This window comes from Glycine max, chromosome 14 (genome assembly GCF_000004515.6).
Source record: "Glycine max cultivar Williams 82 chromosome 14, Glycine_max_v4.0, whole genome shotgun sequence".
In the NCBI taxonomy this organism is placed as follows: Eukaryota; Viridiplantae; Streptophyta; class Magnoliopsida; order Fabales; family Fabaceae; genus Glycine; species Glycine max.
The window spans coordinates 5448520-5467466 of NC_038250.2; the positions used below are offsets into that span (position 1 = coordinate 5448520).

The 18947-nt window shown below is 30.0% G+C and overlaps 2 protein-coding genes across 2 annotated transcripts; both read left to right on the forward strand.

Moving 5' to 3' along the window:
* Positions 1 to 586: 586 nt before the first annotated feature.
* LOC100788168 (protein RADIALIS-like 3) lies at positions 587 to 3505 on the forward strand. Its single transcript, XM_006595835.4, has 2 exons — positions 587 to 1028; positions 2955 to 3505. The coding sequence occupies exons 1-2, from the start codon at positions 769 to 771 to the stop codon at positions 2980 to 2982; spliced, it is 288 nt and encodes a 95-aa protein (XP_006595898.1). The 5' UTR covers positions 587 to 768; the 3' UTR covers positions 2983 to 3505.
* Positions 3506 to 15632: 12127 nt separating this feature from the next.
* Positions 15633 to 18046, forward strand: LOC100788698 (glycerol-3-phosphate acyltransferase 5). The gene is made up of 2 exons (XM_006595836.3): positions 15633 to 16425; positions 17038 to 18046. Exons 1-2 carry the CDS (start codon positions 15916 to 15918, stop codon positions 17944 to 17946), a joined length of 1419 nt encoding a protein of 472 aa, XP_006595899.1. The 5' UTR covers positions 15633 to 15915; the 3' UTR covers positions 17947 to 18046.
* Positions 18047 to 18947: the final 901 nt, after the last annotated feature.

An 18947-nucleotide genomic window follows, 5' to 3' on the forward strand; every position in this document is an offset into this window, starting at 1 on the left:
AAGCTACATATATTTTTTATTAAAAACAATCTTAATTGAATTAAGTAAAAATATTTTTTCTTAAGAAGGCTAACTAAGTAATAACTTTACAAACAATAAAATTTTCCCTTCAAATACTTAATATTTAATTTAAATAGTTCCATACTTATTATTCAACTTGGATGTTGTATTCTTGTTTCTGCTATCAAGTTAACCCCCACATTTTACGGTTAAGGTAAACCAATTAAAAAATATTATAAATATTACTTTTAAAATAATTATTATAAAAAATAATAATTTAATCCAACATTGATAATTTATAATTGAATTATACTATGAAAATATGTATACTATGTCATTATATTAAAATCAAATCTTTTAATTTATCTCATGAATTCAACAAGTCATGATTCACGAAACAAGTTGTCAATTAATACTACTACACATACACATAATCTCTTGGATTGGAAAATTTTCTGCTCATCCCTGGAGGTTAATTTCTCAAAACTCTTTAAGGTGTATCACAGGACTATAGCTGTATGTTGTCCCACCCTACATTTACGGGTCACATCTTGGCATGATCCACCAATCCTTTCACCTTTTATAAACAGACCATTCCAACCCTTCATTCATGAAAAAAAATAACCACCCCATCTAATTTCATTAATCCTTTATTTTTTCATTTTCATTTCCTCTTCTTGTCCCCTAATTCAAAATTGAATGGAAACAAAACCTTCCATTTTTTCTACCTGAGAGAGATTACAACACCTCCACTGAGCTAATTAACTCATGGCTTCAAACTCACACAACAATAACAAGGAAAATTCTTCTTCTTGGACACGCATGCAGAACAAGCAATTCGAAAGCGCACTTGCCTTGTATGATCAAGACACCCCAGATCGATGGCAAAACATAGCAAAAGTGGTTGGTGATAAATCGGCTGAGGAAGTGAAGAGACACTATGAAATCCTTTTGGAGGACCTTAGCCATATAGAGTCTGGACGTGTTCCAATTCCCAGCTATAAGTCCACAGATAACAATGAAGAGAGGTTAGATTTAATTTCTACCTATTGTTTCTCTTACTATTTTGTTTCCCCTCTCATGCACATGCAATGGTTTAATCATGGATTCTTACCTCCCTTTCATTCTTCAATTTATTTATTTAGGCTCTCTTTGTATAAATACATCTATAAGTTAAAATTAAATTATATTACCTTCATCCTTAAATATAAGACGCATTTAACTAAATTAATTCACACGTATCAAGAAAATTAGTTGATTTAGTTAATAACATTGTATTTGTTAATAATTTGTACTGCACACCTTCATCCTTGATTTATTTGTCTCTTTTTTATAAGATTCTCTTTAAGTTATTATTTGTATTAATTATTTTTTGATAAAAATATTTTTAATTAATTTGTAATATGCTATGAATTAAAATCATAAATATAATCTCTTTAATAAGGATCGAAGAAGAAAATTAGTACACATTAATTATTAATTAGGTAGAAAGTAATTAAGTGAAAAGATATGATGAGTCTCAATAATTTTAAAAATAATATAAATGGCTAACAAGTTTAATGCTTGTATCTAAAAATATAAGCCACTTCTTAGTCTTGCATTTAAATGATGCAAGTATGCAACATTAAAAAACTGACATCTCAAATATAGATACAAAATTTTCGTGGCTAATGTCAACTAGAGATTACTGTATGAATTGTTCAAGAATGTTTCACATTTTTAAGATCGTATTCCTTGTATACATGCACATGCATACACCAAAATTCCTCAGAATTTTTTTTTCTTTTCAAAATCTGTTTTATATAGATAGATAAATATTTAATAACTAATAAATTACACAAAATCATCTGTGAAAAAAAATTAAATAAAGAAAAATGTGAGTGAACATGTGTCATTCTTAATTTTGTACATCAACACATATATTTAGACAAATGAAGATCTATTAGGAGTTTTGGTTGAATATGATGCATAAGTTATTATAAATTTTTTAGTACTTATTTTTTATTATTATCAGTAAAAAAAAAAAGATACATGAAAAAGTTTGAACATTGAGGTGGGAGTAAAATACTTAATTAAAAAAATTAAAAACGGAAAGAGAGACCATTTAATAAGGTAAAATATTTTATAAGGGGCATTTCACAAAAATAAAAATGATATATCAAATAAAGAAAATTTTTAGTTTTAAAGGGCCGTATACAGTCAGAAAAAAAAATAATCTTTTTTCACCTTTCAAAATCTTCATTGCTAGTTGAGTCATGTGCGTAAAATTATGCATTATTAATTTATGAAAATTTTTAAAGCAATAAGAAAACAAGATGGCACTGTAACTAAAAGCAAATTGAATACAAATTTGGAAATTCAAAAAATTAGTCAATATTTTTTATACATAAAAATTAGTCAATGTAAAAGTTAAAATAAGTAAATAAAACTTTTGTTTGGAAGAAACAAACATCAAGGTTAGTTTGTTTTGTATTTTTATTTAATTTATATCATTTGCAATTACAAAGACATTACATTAGTGTTACTATATGTATTATTTTCAAAGTTTTTTATTTAAAAAAAGGAATTGGTGAAAACAAAACATGATGAAAATAAGGAAATATTTTTTTTGAAAGGATAAGGAAATATTTTTATAATCAGACTTCAATTTTATTATACTGCCAATATAAAGACTTTAACTCTATTAATTAATTAAAAATTACTCTAGATATCAATTTTAAAATAATTATTATAAAATTCAATAAATTTCAATTATATATTAATCTATAATTGGACAACCATGTAAAAAAATATACCGTCAATATATTTTAATTATTATTGTGATTACTAATAAAAACATATTAACTAACAAATTATGACAAATATGCCAGTGGTATTTTTTAATGAACAAGGGATAATGCATTATTATTTTTGTTGTGGCTTTGTCCATTAACAAAATGTTGTTTGATTCGCAGGCCTCTCAAGTATCTTAATCAGCATTGAATTGACAAAGTCAGCGAAAGTCTCTTTGGCCATTTACGTTCGGAACAACACATGAATGCAAGACTAAAAAATTTTACTTTCTTTTTCTTTTCTGTTCAGATCGATGCTAAGTGAACAATATGACCTGTTTGATAGTGTTTTGTTTTCTATTTTCAAATCCATTTTATTAAAATCATTTTCAAAACCAGTTGTTGAAAAAAAATATGTTTGATAGATTGGGAATTTCCCCTCTCTTTTGAACTCAGAATTCTCTTTTTTATGTATCCTTGAACTTAATTCTAATTTACTAATATGAGGCTTTTTTCGAATGAGAGAGTTGGGTTAACACATCCAAGTTGGCGTGGGATAGAAAGGGAATGAGAACTCTCGAATTTATCTATTTGTAGGACAAGAGCTCGTGATTTAACTTTATTGGCTGGAATTTCAACTGTGGGTAACGAAATGAAATAAATATAATTATTTCTTCTTTCACATGTAATAATTCTGTGTAAAACTAGAAATGAATCCATTTTCTATTTGCTTCTTCTACTTTATATAGGACAACTTCTGATCCAAGGTTAAAGCCATTTTAATTTCCTCGTGGTTTTCCACTCCTGTCGCGGTTTAAGTTTTATTGTGTTGTTCCCGAGTGGCTTATAAAAAGAAAATAATAATAACAGTAAGGTATAATACTATAATATAGTTAGAAATTAAGCATGCAGATTAGATTTTAATTTTTTTTATTATGCGTATAAATTAAAAAGACTTCACCAATTTTAGTAGAATTTTTTTTCAATTTTAAAATAAATTAATCTGAGTGTAATAATATCCTTAATGTAAAAAATGTAAAATGTCGATCAAATTAATTACATGGCCACTAATGGTCAAGAAATTACTCCATGATAATTCGAGTTATAAATATAACTAGCCATCATATTTAACTAATGGTAAATACATCATTATAATGTGAACATAGTTAATTCTACTACGGGTGTTTGAGGATAAAAGATTATTTGAATCAAATATAAAATAAAAATGTAGTTTAATTTGGTTTGATTTAAATATAATATTAAATTTAAATAAAATCAATTTTTTGTAATTTAATTTGGTTCGATGATTTTTAATCTGTTATTATAATTTAAAATTTATCTATTAAGTTTACATAATTATTATGTGATATTATTTTAAAAATGAAATTTATTTTTATATTAAATTTTATTTTAATTAACATATTTTAGTTGAAAATTTTTATTTTCACATCTATTTAACATTAATATAAAATAATATTATCAATTTTTTTAACATAATAATAATTTGTGTATTACTTGTAATTTAATATTATTTTTTAACAATATTAATATATTTTTTTAACATATAAAATTAAAATATACATATTGAATAAAGAAAAATAAAAATAATAAATTATTTAATACATGTTATTAATTATCACGACAAAAATTAATATATTTATAATATACAGTTTATTCGATCTGGTTTGATTTTTCATAACAAGATCTAACAAATTAAATCAAAGATTTAAAAATCGAATTAAACCAAAAAAATGTGATTATTTTTAGATTTTTTGCTGTTACGATTTTCCGTTCAAGCTGTTTTCAATTGTTTTTACAGATCTTGCTGCTTACAAATTGTTTAGTTAGTTTTTGAACACTCCTAGCTGATATATGCTATGAGGCTCTGTTAAAAAATGCACATGCAGTGACGCGTGTAAAACTTTAGCAAATTTACAAAATTTATATCATTTCATTGAAAATAAGGGAATAAATACAACTAGAAATAGGCTCAAAAATATAGTTGCTAGCAAAAGATCTTGACGTGCTAACTAAACTATGAACACATACTTATCTAACAAAACTCACCATAGTGCGTCAGTGCCAGCAACTCCTGAACAAATTATCAATGAGCGTCTCCCTGACCAGAAACATCATCTTCACCATCGCCAACCCATGAATCAACCATTTGATGGATTTCATTTCCGAAGGGTCATTGTTTCTTGTTCAGTCTTGGAAACCCTAGCTAGTTTCTTTTTCTTTTTGCCAGCCCTACAAGGATTGTTTATGGGATAATCTTATGTAAACTAGGATGTCTCCAAAACTAGGGAGACTCGGGAACTTATGTCACTGTTTCTTTCTTGCATGTGTATCCTAATCTTTTCTTTTTGTTTGTGCCCAAATCCCACTGAAATGATCTGTTTACAAACATTTGATTAGATGGAATGCTCTGTTATCTCTGCTAGGATCTGATCTAGTCTAGTATCTCAAATTGAAATACTTGTTAAATATTTGCCTTGACCTTTTCATACTAGTTTACAATTTATTTATAATTGGTAAACAAAACATGTTAGTTATTGAACATGTAGCTAAAAAAATAATGGAATTAATTAGAGAAAGCTCATTCCTCTATCAGTCTATATCCTATTGCCTCAATTTGTCTTAAAAGTATTGGCATGGCCACGATGATATAATTATTCCCCTCTTATCCTATTTTTTTGCATAATCCCTCTTTCTATATGGAATAGTTAATTAACAAGTAATTGCCTTTGCGTGGAAAGTTTTTCATGATAAGATACTGAATACAAAGAAAGAAAAACTTGTTTGATAGGAATGTTAGGGGAATTTGGCAGATGTTAATTGCACTTTTTGTGGTGTGCATCAAGAAACTACATCACATCTGTTATTTTCCTGTAATTTCTCATACCAAGTGTAGGTCCAGGGGTAGTCATGCTATGATGGTGCGGCCTACAACAACCTTTACCAAACGATAGTATTGTTCACTTTTCACAACACTGTAACAGTCTGTGTACAAGGAAACAGAACAATATGGTGGTGTGGTGCCGTGGTTGAATAGAAATAGTGTTATATTCTGCAGAAATTGGTTAACACCACACCTGGATGCGCATGAATGCAAAAATTAATGATTTTGATCCCTCATTTAATGAATGGTCTAATTTCCCAGTGCAGTGCATTAAACGAAACAAGTAGTCTTTTTTGTTGCTGCGGGTTCTGGTTATTGAAGGTTTGAGAGTTGGCTACTGGTTTTTTTGGTGAGTAGATATTAATAGGGCTGTGTTTTCATAAATTATATTTGAAGAATGAGTGCAGGGAATGTGTATTGCTTACGGGGGTGGGAGTAGTTAAATGAGAGCATGACAAAGGAAATGTGTAAGGGTTAATGCTATCGATTTTTAGGTAATGTTTGATTTAAGGGGATGAATCGGAGGTGAAAGTGATTTGAGTTGAATAGAGGTGAAAATGGTAGAGAAGGATGCTTGGTGGGAGTGAAAAGTAGATGAGAAGTTTTGAAAAAAATGTGGGTTTCATGCTGTTTTACTTTCATCTCAAAATAGAGTCAAAGGGAGTGAAAGTAAGGGACCAGTGAGTATGGACAATATAATATTAAAACACTTGCCAAAATTGATCCTAATGAGAAGCCTCTCATGTTGTTGTTTTTTTTTTTTTTTTTTATAAAAAAATGTGTCTTCTTTGTTGGTGTCAACATAATCGACTATGCTTATAGCATAGTCCACTAGGTGGTCACTTATTTGGACTTTGTGACCATAGATGAAGTTACATTAGTTAAAAAAATTGTGACACCATTAAAAGAAAATATACATTCTTTGAATGGGGTTAAATAAAGATTTATTTCATGTTTTTTATTCTTTTTTACTCTCTTTCATATCCTTTTATTTCTCACACTTTCATCTCAATTGATCCCTCTGTACCATAGCCTTACTGTCATAGCATGTTCGTGAAATGGGTTTTTGGTACCCTTCTTAATAATATTCTCTATTTTGCTGATGAAAAAACCTTAAATTCCATCAACTTTCTTGGGTGCGTGTTGGCATGTCTAATATTGTCAAATATTAGATGGATGATCCATAGTCTTTTGGATTGAGGGGATGCCAATAGTAGGGCCCAATCATTTCCTACACAACATGTAGATTTTATAATTAGCCCGTAAAGCTGAGGCCCATTTTGTTTTAAGCTTTTCTGTTACATGTAAGTTGCATATGAATGCATATAAAATGCAACTTATCCTAACTTCTTCCATCCATTTCCATTCTTCATGAGATGAAAAATGAATAAATTTTGCCTTGTGATTATTTGCATACTATAAGGGTTTTAAAAAAATGTGATAATGGCTAAATAGGTAAATAGTTCCTTGGATATATTAATAAGGACTCAAATCCCTATAATATTTTTTTATAGCTGAATACATTTTCTCCAAAGTGAGTTCATGAAACCATGTGTTAAGAGTGTTATTATACCACTAGTTTATTTATTTTAGGCTTAAATATATTTTTATTTCTTAAATTTAAATAATTTTTTTCTTAAATTTAAATTTGTTTCTTTAGTCCTCTAAATTTTTTTTAAAAGTCATTTATGCAGTAAGATTTTAAACAAATTGAAAAAAAGATTTTATTTTTTTTTAAAGACTGATTTGTAATAAAAAAATTGTGGTATTTCATCATGAATCTTACATTATATATAAATAAGTTTTTTGATATTCAATAAAGACTATTAAAATTTATTTTAAAGAGTGTGTCAAATTTTGGTAGTATTCATTTGAGACTTTTTATAACTTATAAAAAGTCTTTTAGTATTAAAAATTATATAATTTTTGATAGATTATTTTGTATATTGATGTATTCAATTTAATGGTGTCTCATTCCCATTAACCTTCTACTCAAGAATAATTTAGACCAATAAATAGATTTTAACATGTCATGTGATGTATCCAGATTCATTTGCCAAAAATTTAGATTAATATTATGAAAGACTTATTTTTCATTATCATACAATTTAGTCCTTACATATATTTGGGATTATCAATTTGGTATTTATATGTAAAACTTGTTAAATTGATTAATATATATGCAAATGTTAGTTGTTTGGTGTTTGCTGTTATATGTTAACTATAAGTCCCTTGGTTTTTATACATGTAGGACATTATTGATTTAGTCCTTATACATTAATAGTGTATCTTTTATTTGATTCATACATGTAAGGACAAAATTAAGAATGTTCTACATGTATAAGGACTAATTTAGGAATACACTATAAAGTGAGACCAAATAAAAAATGCATAAGAGAAATAATTGTGATAAAGACCAAACTGATAACAATTATATGTATATGGACCGATTTAATAAGTTTTGATGTATAAAAACTAGGGTTGTCAATACGGGCCGGCCTAGCTCGTTTTGGCCTGACTCGCTTTTGGCCCCCCATAAATGGGTCAGTCCGGCCCGCCTCGCTAAGCAAAACGGGCTATCTTTTTTAGCCCGACCTGTTTCAAGCTGGCCTACTTGGCCCGTGAGCCTCCCGTCAACCCACCAATTTATTTTTTTTTCTTCAGATTTTGTATTGTCCTTTATCGTTGTTGGTAACATCAAGAGACTGTGAGGGACTGAGGGTGAGACTCTCGAAGTCCAATCGAAGACGTGAGGCTAATGGGGTTTGAAATCGAAAGAGAAGGGTGAGGGCTCGAGGTCAAGGGTAAGGGTCTTGAGAGAGAGTGCTCGAGAGAAGAGATTCAAGAGAATGAGAAATGAGATTCAATTCAAGAGGCCGTGAGGGTCTTGTCTAGCTTGCATGCGTTTGGACTATTTGGACTGCAAACGTTTGAGCCATTTCAGAGTCCATAATTTTTTTTATAAAAAAAGGCACTAGCCTGTGAGCTGGTCCAGCCCGACCCGTCTCTAACCCATCGGGCTTGCGGACTAAACGGGGTGGGCCTGAACGGTTTACGGGTCTCAAATTCCAACCCAGTCCAACTTTTTTGGAGAACAGGCCGGACCAGCCCGTCGGGCTTGACCCGGTTTGGCACCCCTAATAAAAACCAAATTGAGAAGAGTGGTACATGCAAGGACTAAATTATATGTTTAGCCTTAACTATTCAATCAGAGCACCAAAAAAGATTTTGGAAACTTTGTCTGGTACACAGACGATTTCTATGGCAGGGGGCAACACAGGAAAATAAGATCAATTGGGTGAGGTGGAATCGAGTTTGCTTGCCTAGGAATGAAGGGGGACTTGGTATTAAAAATCTAGAGTTGTTCAATGTAAGCCTCTTATCAAAGTTGAAGTGGAGGGTTCTAAACAATTAGGGTTCTCTATGGTACCGATTATTGTTGCATAGGTATGGTAAGCAAGATGAATTTTCATATGCTCAAAGGAGCTGGCAGCACTCATCACAATGGTGGAAAGATATTCGAACACATATCAAACAGACATTATGCAACTTATGGGTGGTTTGAAGATCAAGTTACTAAAATGATTGGCGACGAAGGACAAACCTATTTTTGGTCTCACAAATGGAGTGATGAATTAACCTTCAAAGATTCATATTCCAGACTATATCAAGTTACAACAAACAAGGAGGTGCTGATAGTTGATCTGTTAAATCACCATGTTGAGCCGGCAAATTGGGCTTGGAATTGGCGCAGACCTCTCTTTGTGTGGGAAGAAGAAGCACCATCTAAGGTTCTGATATTTTCTTGGCGAATGCTACAACAAAGTTACCCACTTGTGGAGATATCTCTTATGGCATGCAACAAGTTGGAGTATCTGATTTTGGAGAAATAATATTGTTTTTAGGATCCAACCTTTTGACACAGGAAGGATTCTGAACCTTATCGATCAAATCCATATCCTGACAGTGGTTCTTATACAAAAGGAAATCGGTGTCCCCTATCTTTTTCTCTTCATGGAGTAACAACCCTTTGTTATATCTTAATTCTTAGCTCTTGTATTCTGCTATATGTTTTTTTATGGTTGTATGGCCTCATGTCTTTGGTTTCCAGGCTTACACTCATTTTTTGGTGTAAACATTACTTGTACCACTTGTACAGTTATATATAAAATTAACCTGTGTTCTAAAAAGAATAAATACACTGAAATAAAAGACAATACTATATTAAAACTAAAATTGATCATAGATTGATTCTTGAACATTCGTATTTTATCTCTAACAATAAACAATTAAACAAACTAAAAAAAATTCAAATTCACGTAATGATAATTGAAGATCAAGATTAAAACACTTAACCGATATTAATATATTTTTGATAGTTTGGTGTTGGCAAGTCAACCAGAGAAACCCTTTGAACGTAATTGCGTTCGGTTTCGAGATTGTGGATATGCAAAGAATTGGCTAGAAAGGATTTTGAAATACTTAGACAACACAAGATAAAAACACAAACTAGCCAACAAAACGTATTTATCCGCAATTCGAATTTTGGTCCTTTTGCGGGAAACTTTGGAATAATGGATTGCGGCTAGAGAACGCATAAAATATATCTGTTGCTGTGCATTTTCCACCAAAAGAAAGAAATACTAAAACAGCTTTCTTTGTTAAAATACAAAAGGACATTATATTTCAATTTCTTACCAACCTTACCTAATTGGGAGATCAAGTTTTCTACGGAGACAATAACACAAATGGATTGTGAATTAACGTAAATTTGTACATACCGGATCCGAATGTTGATAGATTGAATACAAACAAATTGTAGTTCTGGGTCACGAAGGAGTTGAGCAACCGTACTTGTTTACAAGATAGAGGTATCGGGATATATTTTCTGACCTACTTTCAATTCTTTTGCCAAGCTATGATAAAAAGGTGACACCAAACTTGGCTTAAGCCATTCTGAGCAGCAGCATACATATTTCCTACCCACTTTGACTTTAGTTAACAATTGGCATGTTGTTAAATTTGAAATCTATTATATAACTTTTTCTAGTTTTCTGTCTATGCACAATTTTCTTTGTCTTAAACGTAAGCACGTTAATTAAAAAAAGGAAACTTAGAAGATATTTGAAAGAATTTACTTGAATTTATGGAAGTGAGTTTTATATTTTTTTCTAAACTTATTTCAATATGTTTTATACGAAGAAGTCTTAAAATTATAAAATCAAAGCTAGCTTGAAGATGATCGATGTTGGATCAGATAAAAAGTTACACGTGCTTGTTTTTTATTTACTAAGTGGTATTTGAATGCAATTTGTTAATTGAATTATATATATATATATATATATATATATATATATATATATATATATATATATATAGAGAGAGAGAGAGAGAGAGAGAGAGAGAGAGAGAGAGGATTTGTCTAAATGCAATATCTTAACTTAAGAGGACGTTTCTAATGTGGATGATTCTAATTAATGTAACTTTAATTATTTTAGTATGAGTTGGGGTATTTCTTATATTTTTATTGAATAAATTCATTTGTCTTACAATATGCTTTTTTTATATGAAAGTTTATAAAAATGTTTTTTGAAACTGATTTCATTAAACTTCATTTTTTTAAGGATAAACTTCATCACGATGGTTACGAATAAACTTTATTTAAAGAGTATTCAATTGAATCCCATTTATTTTTTTGCTGAATGATTCAATTGAATCACATATTCAAACGTGTTTTAATATAAAAGTCATATTTTTTCACTTTTAATTAAATGTGATTTTAAAAAATAAAAATAGTTTCAGTTTAAAATAACACACACAATTTTTATTTTAGAAAACATAACCTACACGCATGATCTTATTCCTTCCCACCTCGTGCAAAAGAAGTGGGGTTAATTAGGGGGAAGCAAGGAACTTTATTAATTTGAATCTTGAAAGGTTCAACTTAATTAATGATAGAAACAATTATAGAAAAGCAAGTAGATTACTGTATTAATGAAGAAAAGTTTTAATGTACGTAATTTATAAAGTCAGTAGATAAATAATGGAGAAAAGTTAGATGTACTTATTTTAAGTGTTTTTGGTTATGTTGTTCAATCATAATTAAAATTTCGTTTCAGTAACATATATAATATTTAATGTAAACTTTTATTTCCGATTAAAGAATAATTTGAAAAACGTTTAAAAATTTGTATGTAAATTTTGTTTATTAATAATTGTGGGTTTTGATTTGTAACACCAAATTTTCAAGAGAACTACATAGGAACACAAAGATATGGAGTAGAAATTAACTGGGACATGGCAATTGGTAGCCATGCAATTGGATGTTAGATCGCATCTACACCTATTGAATTTCATAATAAAAAGATAATGAAGTCCTAATATCATGTCATGTCCCCGGTCACCCTATTTATCAGCGTTGATGTTGTGAAACACCACAATTATAATAAGAAATCCTAATAACATTTTCTAATATATTCATTAAAATTTATTAAAAATTATAAAAGTGTACAAGTCTTACTCTTTATTTAATAAATCTTATTTATAATTTTGTAATTTTTTTATAATTTTTATTTAATAAAAGAGTGTGTGCTGAGAGATGTTACTGCTTACTAGTTCTAGTACTGCTATTATTAATATCGAAGTTGATTTCAACATAGGTTGAAAATTATCCGTATATATACATGGTATCAAGTCAATCACTAATAATAAAATATTAAAGAAAATTTTTTAGTGTTCATGACAATCTAGTAGAATTTTTTTTAGTAAAATATATATGCGATCTTTAAAAAAAAATCACTAAATTATCAAATTATGCTATTCAAAACTCATAGTTGACAATGATCGAGTCTGAGTAGAGCACATACACACAGATAAACTCATAAAGTTTATAATCGATCATATACTACACGACGCTATTCAACATGCATACATCTCATATTAGATAAATTCATAAATTTTATAATCGACCATATATATTTCACAACGCTATTTGACGCATACATCATTATCCGTTGCATTAAATGGTTGAACACATTGTAATTATAGATACAGTTTGGAAAATGATGTGCCACCATTTGACGATGCCCCTTCACAGATCAAATGCCATGCTTAGCAGGCGAAAAAATAGCCTTTTAATTTGTCTCATCGATAAAAGTCATAAACTATTGAATTTTCTATCGAGGGTCTTGTATTTGAAGTTAATTCTCATTAGTGTTGTATTCATGAATCAACATTATTATTTAAGTGAATCTTTTATTTTGAATAAATAGCTAAAATGAACAGAATTATATATTTTAAATATCATTAATTAATATTAATGGTAGAAATAAACTAACGCGGTTTTTTTTTATCAGCCAAATAAAACCTCAAATACCATAGTTGGCACAAGAGATGTCCACCCCAAATACAAGGAATAGAACAAGAAAGAAAACAAAAAAGCCTCCAGACATAAAGTATAACCATAGCCTTCATCAAACCACGCGGTTTTTTTTTTTTTTTGACAGAACTAACGAATTGTTTCTCGATAATTACTTATAGAAGATAAAAATAAGAACAAAAAATGAGATTAGTTAACTTCTCTATGACCTAAAGTTTATTTATAATATGCAGTTTGTAGTTTTGAGGCACTTGAACTTTGTACTTTCGTGGCATACAAAGTTTGGAGCTAGTTGTGCTTTGAACTTGTTTTAATCATATTAATGATCTATTTTCCTTTTTTTTTTTGGAGAAGTTAATATAAGAGAGGTTCTACACAGCAGTTTTTGCATAAACTAATGTTATCTATGGAGAAGTTTTGATTTCTTTTTTTTTCTTTTTCTTTTTTTTTATAAGTATTAATGGAAAAATTTATCCAACTATATCGTAATATAGCTAGTTTAATCTAAGTCTTATCACTACTTATTTCAAAGTTTCAGTCATTTGGGACGTACAGTTAATTAATTCCTATGATCTTAACACATCTTGTATTGGAATGCATCTAATATTATTCTTTTGCTTATAAAAAAAGGTTTTGTTAAACTATAAAAAAAAATAGTCTTGGTTTAATTATAATAACCACTTGTCATATGTGATTAATTTATATAATTATTTTAAATTAACTGGTTATTATAAAACTGGTTAATTATGATTATAGTTACATTTTTTATAACCGTTAATTTTTTATCACTCCTATAGTTGATCTAGCTATGTTCTAAATGGTACTGGGAAGATTATATTGTTTATATTTAACTTATATCTTTTATATTTAACAATAATAGTTAAAGTTATATATATATATATATATATATATATATATATATATATATATATATATATATTAAGAGTTTACATAAAAACAAAGAGAGTTACATTCTTTTAATGTTGTAGTTATTACAATTCTTCAGACATACCATAAAATACAACTAGTTCATTAAAGTTTACAGTTTTTTTGGGAAAATGATGTCGCAACAACAAATGAAATATCCATTGCAGACAATAATTGAATATTACTCATCATCTTCTGTCTTGCTTCTATAATTAAGTAACCAGTAATTAACTTACGAAAAACACTTGTTTTAAAATATAAAAAAATAAAAAGAAATAAAAATAAGTAATATTTGTAAAAGTAAATATATTTTATATCTTTTGAAATGTCTTTTTGTATATAATATATTTAGCAGTTGAACACTTTTAATTTTAGAGTTTAATGGTGATGTTGATAATGTTAAATAATTTTATATTATTATCTAATTATAAAATTTTGTTGATATGATTTATAAAATAATTATTGTAAAAAGTTAATAAATTAGACAGTAATTAATTATAAATTTTAGAGTTGTAATTAAATAATGATATCAAATTATTTTTCAACGTCAATATGATTTATTTTATCTTAATTTTATTCATCACAAATAAAAAAAATTAAATCATATTGTTTCTTTACATGCAGACTGCAACATGTAACTAGTAATTAACTTAGGAAAAACACTTGCTTTAACTCGTTTCCTTCATCTTTTTTTTAAAAAAAAAAAAAAAAAACTTTCCTTGGATATAATTTCCTCAAATTGATCTGTAGTAAAGTGTCAGTACTCAGTACCGGTCATGTAGCTCGCAAATGTACTACAGTATTCATAGACAATGTCCTTCTTCTACTTTAGGAAATTTATTATGCATAAAAAAATAAGTAATTCCGATCCATGTAATCTTTTCATGAATAATCCTTTACATGGAATTACTTACTAATTTTGTTTGATTCTTTAATCTTCCGTTTTTCTTTGTTCAAGTTTAATTGTAATCACTTCGACTGCTGCAAATATTATCATATAAAATATGCATGTTTTTATGTCAGATCTAAAGTGATTGTTTACATCTATAAAAACAAATAATAAGCAATCACATCGTTAATTAGTAGAATTAACTATTTAAGGGAATAGCACTGCTATTATTTAAGACTATAAATTATTAAGAGGTACTTTATGTAAAAGCTTCAAGTCGTGTACGTATGCTCAAGATTTTGCATCAAATAGACGCTTCAATACGTCAAGAATATGGTTACTGTTTATTACACATAATTTGCAATATTTTAGTATGAACTACATCAATTTTGTCCCGTACTCTAGACAATAGTCAACAGTCGAATATATATACAGAATACAGTATGACGAGATGATTATTTTTTCTTATCAAAAAACAAAAACATTGGTCAAAACATACGTATATAGTATGACGAGATAATTAATTTTTCTTATATCAAACAAAAATATTGGTCAAAAGATACGTATGTTTTATTTTAAGCAATGGTAAGTGACCTAAAAATACTCGTAAAAGACGCGCCAATTTTAATTAATTAATTAATTAGGTGTCTGAAGACCAAAAGTAGCCGGCTACCAACAGTACTTTTTTAATTTGTTGAGGTTAAGTAATCAATCTTTGCCTATAAACGTGGCTTCTAATGCTCTTTCTTCGCAGACCTATCCACCCAAAAACATAGAGAGAAGGAAAGAAAAAACCAAGTGGATAGAGAGAGTAGGTGGTTGTAAAACCGCTAAACTGCCTTGTGTTAGAGACCAAGTCAAATAAATCAAAGCTCAATTCCTTAGTCTTGTATATATAAGTCATAACCATAAAAACCAAATTCATATTATAAGGTGAAACATTGGAACTCAAAAAATCACAAGCCAAAGACAATTACAGCAAAAAAAAAAAAAAATCATTTGTGTACAAGCAGAAAGAGACTAAAAGTCTCGTGAATAATCCTAAGTTATGGAGTCTGTGGTGTGTGAGCTAGAAGGCACGCTCTTGAACGACAAGGATGCGTTCTCCTACTTCATGTTGGTTTCGTTTGAAGCTTCGGGTTTGGTTCGTTTCGCCTTGTTGCTAACACTATGGCCCATGATTCGTTTCCTTGACATGATTGGCATGAAAGATGCATCTCTCAAGCTAATGATCTTCGTGGCTGTGGCTGGTGTTCCCAAGTCTGAGCTTGAATCAGTGGCTAGGGCAGTTTTGCCGAAGTTCTACATGGATGATCTTGACATGGACACGTGGAGGCTGTTCAGCAACTACGACAAGAGGGTTGTGCTGACCAAGACTCCAAAGATTATGGTGGAGAGGTTCGTGAAGGAGCATCTACGTGCTGATGAGGTCATTGGGACCGAACTCTCCTTCAATAGGTTTGGGTTCGCCACGGGTTTCGTCCGTGGTGACTCCAACAATACCATTTCTGAAAGGGTTGCCAACTTTTTCAACAATGAAGCTCCAACTTTGGTTATGGTAAGGCCTATTACTATATATATATATATATACACACACATCAAACTAAAAACCAATTTACTTTAATTTGGTTTAGCTATCTTGGTAAAATAATAGTAGCATATATGGTACATTTTACGATTTTATGTAAACTATTCATCGGATTCCTTTCACCTCCAGTCAAGTAGATTATTTAATTTTAGCTTGGGAAAATAGAAAAATGACCTTATGTCCATCTCTTGGGCCAAATGTTAGTATTTTTATGATATTTCCCGTTTTATGGTTAATAACTACTCTTAATTTGATCTTTTTTGTTTGTATATTAAAAATTAAATAAAAAGGACATAGTATATGCTCTTACAATATTTTTCATATCATCATTTAATCATAAATTAAATTAATTTGCTAGAGTATATTGAAACTAGAGTTGTAAGTATTATAAATAATAAAAATGATCATATATAGACATTTTTAATTACAAACACCTCATCCTTTTTTATCTTTTTTTATATCATATTTATATTTTTTTTACTATTCTTTTATCTTTTTATCTTTATAGTTGTTAAATAATAGTTTCCACAATTTTTTTTTTAATAATAAGTATTGGTAAGAACTTTCCTCCATTACTTGCAGGATCAATTACATCCACCGAATTTGGCAAACCAAAACTACAACCACCAGCTACTACGGCCACTTCCGGTGATCTTCCACGATGGCCGCCTCGTGAAGCGGCCAACGCCATCCACCTCCCTCTTAATCCTCCTATGGATTCCGGTGGGCATTATACTTGCCATAATCCGCATAGCCATAGGCTCTATTTTACCCTTTTGGGCCATTCCCCACATCTCAAGGCTATTCGGCGGCAAGGTCATCGTAAAGGGCAAACCACCCCTTCCTCCCTCCGGCGAAAACTCCGGCGTCCTCTTTGTCTGCACCCACCGCACCCTAATGGACCCCGTCGTCCTCTCCTCCGTCCTCCGCCGCAAAATCCCCGCTGTCACGTACTCCGTCTCACGCCTCTCGGAGATCCTCTCCCCCATCCCCACCGTGAGGCTCACAAGAACACGCGACATAGACGCTGAAAAGATCAAACGTGAGTTATCCAAAGGTGACTTAGTAGTGTGTCCCGAAGGAACAACATGTCGCGAACCCTTTCTTTTAAGATTCAGTGGTCTTTTCGCCGAACTAACTGACCGGATAGTGCCCGTGGCCATGAACTATAGGGTAGGGTTCTTCCATGCAACAACCGCGAGGGGTTGGAAGGGTTTGGACCCCATTTTCTTCTTCATGAACCCTAGGCCGGTGTACGAGGTTACTTTCCTGAACCAGTTGCCCGTTGAAGCCACGTGTTCTTCGGGGAAGAGTCCACACGACGTGGCTAACTATGTGCAGAGGATATTGGCGGCTACGCTAGGGTTTGAGTGCACCAACTTTACGAGGAAGGATAAGTATAGGGTGCTTGCGGGGAATGATGGCACTGTGTCTCCTACTTATTCCTTCGTTGATCAGATGGTGAAGGTGGTGAGAACGTTCATACAGTGAAAATAAAATTGTGGTACTAGTTGAAAGATTGTAAGATTGATTAATTGTTTTATTTTGTTGATTTGTATAATGGATGCACCGGCTTGTGCATTGAACATCATAAATTTGTGTATTTTATGATATATATATATATATATATATATATATATATATATATATATATATATATATATATATATATATATATATATATATCTGTGTGTGTATATGTTTCACGGGTACGTAATTTTATGATTGATTCATTATTCCTAATTTAAAATTGATAATATGTAACATACATGTACTTAATTATTAATTTTTGAGTTATACTGTTTTATACAATAAATATTTTATAATATTATTATTTTTATATCATTTATCTTATTTCACACTTCTTTCTTTTTCCTTCTTACTATATTTTAATGGAATAATAATGTAAAAATTATTTATAGTCTCCGTACTTACTATTTATTCTGAAAAAATTATATGCATTTATTTTTAATTCAATTTCTTTATAAACAAATTAAAGATGTATTAACTAGACAAGAGATGTTCAAATCCACATACAAAAGGTCATCTACATTAAAAAATACTTAGTATATGATTTATCGGACTCATACACCAATGGAAGTCAAGGCACTTGCAGGAGATCGGGAATAGGAGATTTGGCTGTGTTTCGTTATGATTTACTATTTCTTTCTGGAGTATTTGCCGTCTGTTTACATAAATTATCGGACGACGATGACATTATAAATTGAACGTTGATAGCTTAAGCAACACAGAAACCTTCAGTGAGCATTAAGATCATTAATTAATATTAGCACAGGTGACAGGACCAATAATAGTGCTATCTAGAATTAAAGCCCCTATAATTGGCTCGCCCTAAATAGTTCCTGACGTTTAACCTGTGATCTGCTCTCCAAAACAAAAACATATATATATATATATATATATATATATATATATATATATATACGCGATAACAGTAGCTGAGACATTCTACACTACACTATTAGGATAAT